A 6338-nucleotide genomic window follows, 5' to 3' on the forward strand; every position below is an offset into this window, starting at 1 on the left:
GTTGTCGCATCAGCTGCAACTCAAAACAAAATGCATTCGCAGAAGCAAGTACGTTAGCACACCCAATCACAGACGACAAGCTAGTACTCCATGTCGATGCAAGGACCTCAATAGTAGATGTAACATTATAATATATACGAAGTGGTCACTTCGAATTACTCGGTTTTTAGTCATAGCATCTTACCTAGACATAAAACCGACACAGAACGTATGATAAAGAATTGCTTAACATTTTCCAAACCGTAAAACACGAGCAAAGGTAGAAAATGTACAGTTTTGACTGATCACCTATGACACGATACTGCCCGACTATCTTTCAAGGTAGTATTTAAGGTAACTCAACCCAATGATGAGCTGATGACAATTCTACAGGAAGGATAAGACAGTCATATAAGACTATAAGACAGTTAACAAAAATCCCTAACATCCCTAATTTTATCGTCACATTGTTACGCCCAGACAATGGAGAGGGAGTGATATCGTACACGACCCTTGTAAGCCCAAAAACATATTTTTCGCTTGAGCAGCTCGTTCGAAGCAACTAGTTAACGTGTGGATAACAGTTTTACAGTCCTTTTTTTGGCTTTGCTTTGTTGGAGTGTAGAATATAGAAAAAACACGGCTGAATCACAATAGTGCTTATTCTTAATTATAATCATAGTGCTTACTGTAAATTATTGTTGTAGTGCTTATTATTAAATAGAGAAATAAAAACTCCATAACATATGCTATTATTATGTAATATAATTAATAATAAAAAATATATTATGTTTAAGCATTTGTCAACGCTCCGGCTATGATATCAGGTTGTCCACCTGGTTTGGAATGTTTAGCAGTTATTGACCAGCTAATGGTACATCAAAAAGTTGAAATACTTGAAGCTATGGGTGGTGGGGAGACAAATAATAGATATGCTATTTTGAATGCACTGGGTCAAACAGTTTTGTTTGCTGTGGAGGAAAGTAGTTGGTTCGGTCGTAACTGCTGCGGCGAAAATCGTGGATTTGAAGTGAGAGTTTACGACAACTTTCAGAGGGAAGTACTGCATTTCAGCCGGGAATCTTGTACGGACAGTATTGAGGTATCGGCACCACCGGGAAATTTGATTGGCAGTGTTGAAAACAACGCTGGATCATGGTTCACACCAAAGTTTCGCGTTAAAAATGAAAATAATGAGAAAATATTACGTATTGAGGGTCAAATTACTTTCGGAAAGACTAAAAAATTCGATGTAAGTATTAAATGGAAATGTAGTAACAAACTCCATGAATATCCCAATTTTCATATTATTTCTTTACACACATTATGCAAAATAATTCTCCTAATTATTTTCACAGGTTCTTCCAATCGAGGGTGAAGCAATTGGAATAATTGCAAAGAAATCGAGTGGTTTTGCTCGTGAATTGTTTACAGATGCCGATAACTTTGCAGTTGCTTTCCCAATGGACATGGATGTTCGTTTGAAAGCACTACTTATTGCTGCAACTCTTCTCATAGTACATCAATTTAAAAAATTTTATTGTTTCTTAATACCTTTCACAATTATGTAGAAGAAATATATTCAGATTGTGTGGTAATTATATTTGTGTAATAGTGACAAAGACGTATCTGTTTTGTTCACTATTATCTGTGAAGATCTTAATTTTTGAACTTCGATTTCTACTTGCCAGCGAAGATGCAATGAAATCTATGTTTCTGCAGCAAAAAAAAAAAAAGAAATAAAAAAAAATTTGATTCATGGAATTTATACCATTCAGCGGAGATTAATCAAAAAAATAATCTATAATAGGTGGAAAATAATTTATAAAATGAATAAAACTGCTGAAAATTTGTATTACAATAACAATACAGTAAAAGCTTTTTTAATTGGGCACCAAATTGATAAATTATTCGATCTTGTTAAGAGAACTGTTCGTACAATACAATGTAGTTTCTATGTAAAATGAAACCTAATTAGGATAACGCCCACTAAACGGAGCTTTCACTGTACCTAATAAAATTATAATATTTCTTTGTTTGTGAAAGGTATTCAAGATTCAGTGAAAACGTAATTAACTTTTCTTCACATTATTCATTCCCTTAAATCTAAATTACATATCTTTTTGTAGGATATGATGCACTTTGAGAGCTAAATGAATTAATCCACTTCACTCAAAAGTCATATGTGCCTTTTAAACTAGTGCATTTTACTCAGGGATTGTACTTTTTAAAGAAAAGTACAAAATTAATTTACGTGTGATGTCAATTTTAATAAAATAAAATTGCCTTTAAAGAAATTTAAATAAATGTATTTTGTTTTGCTATGGGTTTGGTCCGTTTTGGTTTTTCATCACTTAAATTTCAGGGGCAATTAATTTGGTTTCATTTAAAATGTTCAGTATTGACTTCTACACATTTCGTCTATCTTTTCGATAATTTATGAAGACCAAGCCAGAAAAACTAATTTTTTTACTACTTTAAAAACTTTAATATAAAATATTACTTCTAAAACTAAGGCATTTTGTGATAACGCGGTACCTTCTGCTCAAAAAGTGTCCGGATTTTGTTGTTTGTTAACTACTCCTTAAGTAATAGACTCTTTTCAAAAATTTTTGTTATGTTGGTACACCCAAGAAAGGGTAAAATTGATACAAATTTGAGCACCATCTATCAATTAGTTTGTTTACAGCAGCTGTTAATGTGAGACTACCTCAAGTGCATTTAGCGAGTTTTACTATGGAAAATTCTTGTTGTACGCGATTTTTTGACCAAACACGGCACCACTGTCAGCGCTCAGGCACCATATTCGCCAGATCTGGATCCGTGCGACGTTTTCCTGTTCCCAAAACTCAAATTGCCCCTTCGTGGTAAGCGTTTTGAGTCGATAAAAGAGAAAAGAGAAAGAGAATTCGCTGAACTAAAAGCCATACCTTCACGGGCTTACGAAAAGTGTATGGAAGATTGGGTTAAGCGTTGGCATATGTGTATTGCTTCAGAAGGAGCATATTTTGAAGGAGATAAAATAAATTTGGAATAAAATTTAAATTTGTGTGTTTTATTTACAAAATCCGACTTTTTGAGCAGAAGGTACACATTCAAGATATCAATTTGACAGAAGTTTTTAGTAAACTAAGAAAACAAATTTTAAAATAAAATAAAAAATAAAAAAAAAAATTTCATTAAAACATTTAATTATTAAAATAAAATATATAATTTTATATAGTTAGTAATTGAGAAGTAAGAACATCGGAACTTAATTCATTGTTTAATGTTAACATAAAGGTGTAATTACAAAAAACCACAATTACAACAGCATCATTAAGAACTAAAAATTTTAGCTTAAATTTATTTATTTGTTTATATTGAAAAATTTTCGATTCTAAAATTTATTGATAGGTTTTGTTAAAGTACTACTTCAGGGAAAATTAAATTTTTTTCTGAAACTTATATCACGTTAGTTTCTAAAAGACGTCAATTAATAAGACTATATATATAATTAATATAGTCTTTAAGATAAGATGTGCTTATTTGGGAAAGGAATAGTCTTTGATCTGTCGCTGGTAGAGTTACAATAAGATGTGTTATCATATATATAAACTTATATATCTGACAGGCAGATGAAGAATTTTTTTCGTAATGGTGTTTTGGTGTTTAGCAAATATTCATAATCAATGTTTTAGACAAGAATATTGGTGTGTTTAAGGTCAGGAGATTGAGATGTCTTTTATTGTTTATTAATTTAGTGTTGTAGAAAAAGTATTATCTAGAAATTGGTAGTTATCTGTTAGTTTTGGCAAGTACAATTTTGAGTTTTATATAACAATCGACATTTTATGTTTATATATGACTTTTATGGTTAACCATATTGTGTTCCAACTTATTTCCTATAATATATTTTCATATGTATGCCTGGTTATTTATATATATGTTATCGGTTGTTGATTGATTCTCTTAAAAATCTGGATAATATGGAAATTTTTTTGTAAATTATTTTTCGTTCTGTTGGAAAATTTGGACATGCGTTAATAGTTTCTGTAGTGTTTGTGCCAACATTACCGAATGTTTATACTGTGATATAATAATAATAATAATATTTTTTACAAAAATATACGTATCTGTTTATATTTTGCACTTTCATTTAAAAAATAATTTTCTATTTATTTAACTAAAAACTTTATTTAAAAAATTTTTAAAAATAATTTGTGAAAAATTTAAGTTATAAAAACACATAGTGAAATGTAAAATTTGTTAAAAAATATAAAAAATATGTTTTGAAACTTTTTAAAGTAGTGATTACATTTTGAATGCCATTAACCTACTAATTTTGATAATAATAATAATACTAACAATCTAACTTAATAATAATACTAACAATCTAACGTAATACTTATACTAACAATCTAACGTAATAATAATACTAACAATGTAATATAGAAAATAAAATTCATATAATGATGTCATATATCTATTAATAAAAACTATATTATATTTAAGAATTGGTTAGCGCTCCGGCTAAGATACCGGGCTGTCCACCTGGTTTGGAATATTTGACAGCTATTGATCAGCTAATGGTAAATCAAAAAGTTGAAACTCTTGAAGCTATAGTTGGTGTGGAGACTAATAATAGATATGTTATTTTAAATGCACTCGGTCAAAAAATTTTCCATGCTGAAGAGGAAAGTAATTGGTGGGCTCGCAACTGTATTGGTAAATCGCGTGCATTTGACATGAAAGTTTTCGATAACTTTCAGAATGAAGTATTGCACTTCTATCGACCATGGATGTGTGCAAAATTTTTTTCGCAAGGTTGTACGCAAAGTATCGAAGTATCGGCACCACCAGGAAATTTGATTGGACGTGTTGAACAGGCTTGGGCCGGATGGTGCACACCAGCTTATCGCATTGTAAATGAGAATAATGAAAATATATTACGTATTGAGGGTCAATCTTGTTTAGCTAGTTGCGGAAGTGATGTGGTATTTAATGTAAGTATTCAATGGATATATTGTTATAAATGAATTATCCAGTTTATATATTATTTCTTTTTTCACATTCTAATTTTTCTAATAATCTTTTGTAGGTCCTCTCACTCGATGGTACAGCAATTGGAAAAATTGCAAAGAAATGGGGCGGTTTCACTCGTGAATTTTTTACTGATGCTGATAACTTTGGGGTTACTTTCCCATTGGACTTGGATGTTCGTTCGAAAGCACTACTTATGGGTGCAACCATTCTAATAGTAATATGAATTAAAAAATTCTTATTGTTTCTTAATACCTTTCACAACGATGAAGAACAAATTTATTAAGTTCTTGAGGAAATCAAATGATTAAAAAATAATTTTTGAAAACATTTCTCAAATGAAAACTAAATTACAGAGGTAATTAAATTTAAAAAAAATTTCCTTCACAGTATTTTAATGTAATTTTGCGATTCGCATTATATCTTAATATTTTTTAATTCTATTTGCATTTGTCAGCGAAGACAAGTAATCTATAATGGATCAAAGCTTATTATTAATGAGGTACCGGTTAAGAGAGTTTAATTTGTATGTGAATCGAAATTTGGTTGGAGGACGGTTGTTATTAAAAACGTCCAACAAATGGATATTTGATTTTACCTAATTAAATTTGAATATTTCTTTATATGTGAAAGGTGTTAAAGATTCGATAAATATAATTTTTTTTTTAAATATTAATCACATATTTTTTTTTATAGGATATGACATATTTTGAGCAGAGTAATTAAATTAATTAATTCACTTCACTCCAATGTCTTATGTGCCTTTTAAATAGATGCATTTTATTCAGATGTGGTACAAAAGGAAAGTACAAAATAAATTTACCTTTGATGTAAATTTGAACTTAAAGTACAAAATAAAACTGCCTTTAAATAAATTTAAATAAATGTATTTTCTTTTGTTAATGGTAATATTTTATTTAAAACATATAAAATTTTAAACAAATTTTATGTAATATTAATTTAAATTAATGTGCTCCATTAAACCCGTTCATTTATAATAACTTGATTAATTATTGGCGGAAAGGCTGATCTCTTTTCTTAACTTTGGAATATCACTAGTATCATCTAATAGAGGAGCAACCACTGGGTTATATGGTAATCAATCGTTTAGGTTAAGATAGGTTATACCGGTGATCCCCAGTGGATCCACTTAGGCCTATTGGCCCATAGTGATGCCGTATATAAATAATAAAAACCTCAGGGTTTAAAACCACCTAGAACCTTTTGTGAAGCATAGAATGCTATTTAAAGCCAGATCCTGTAACTGATCCAGGTTCTCAAGGAAGGGGGCTCCTAAAGTACTAAATTGACGACGTGCCTAAGCTGGACAAAAACAC

The 6338-nt window shown here is 30.1% G+C and overlaps 2 protein-coding genes across 3 annotated transcripts; both read left to right on the top strand.

Moving 5' to 3' along the window:
- Positions 1 to 793: 793 nt before the first annotated feature.
- On the top strand, positions 794 to 2256 carry LOC119672910 (phospholipid scramblase 1-like). 2 transcript variants are annotated; one of them, XM_038084078.1, is made up of 3 exons: positions 794 to 1231; positions 1338 to 1496; positions 2109 to 2256. In XM_038084078.1, the coding sequence occupies exons 1-3, from the start codon at positions 797 to 799 to the stop codon at positions 2130 to 2132; spliced, it is 618 nt and encodes a 205-aa protein (XP_037940006.1). In that variant the 5' UTR covers positions 794 to 796; the 3' UTR covers positions 2133 to 2256. The 2 variants fall into 2 exon arrangements, with proteins under 2 accessions (XP_037940006.1, XP_037940005.1); XM_038084077.1 differs by lacking the exon at positions 2109 to 2256 and having other exon boundaries at positions 1338 to 1681.
- Positions 2257 to 2302: 46 nt separating this feature from the next.
- LOC119679044 (phospholipid scramblase 2-like) lies at positions 2303 to 5860 on the top strand. Its single transcript, XM_038091196.1, has 4 exons — positions 2303 to 2306; positions 4474 to 4964; positions 5060 to 5218; positions 5698 to 5860. The coding sequence occupies exons 1-4, from the start codon at positions 2303 to 2305 to the stop codon at positions 5725 to 5727; spliced, it is 684 nt and encodes a 227-aa protein (XP_037947124.1). The 3' UTR covers positions 5728 to 5860.
- The last annotated feature ends 478 nt before the right edge of the window (positions 5861 to 6338 follow it).

Source organism: Teleopsis dalmanni, chromosome 1 (genome assembly GCF_002237135.1).
Source record: "Teleopsis dalmanni isolate 2A chromosome 1, ASM223713v2, whole genome shotgun sequence".
Classification (NCBI taxonomy): domain Eukaryota; kingdom Metazoa; phylum Arthropoda; class Insecta; order Diptera; family Diopsidae; genus Teleopsis; species Teleopsis dalmanni.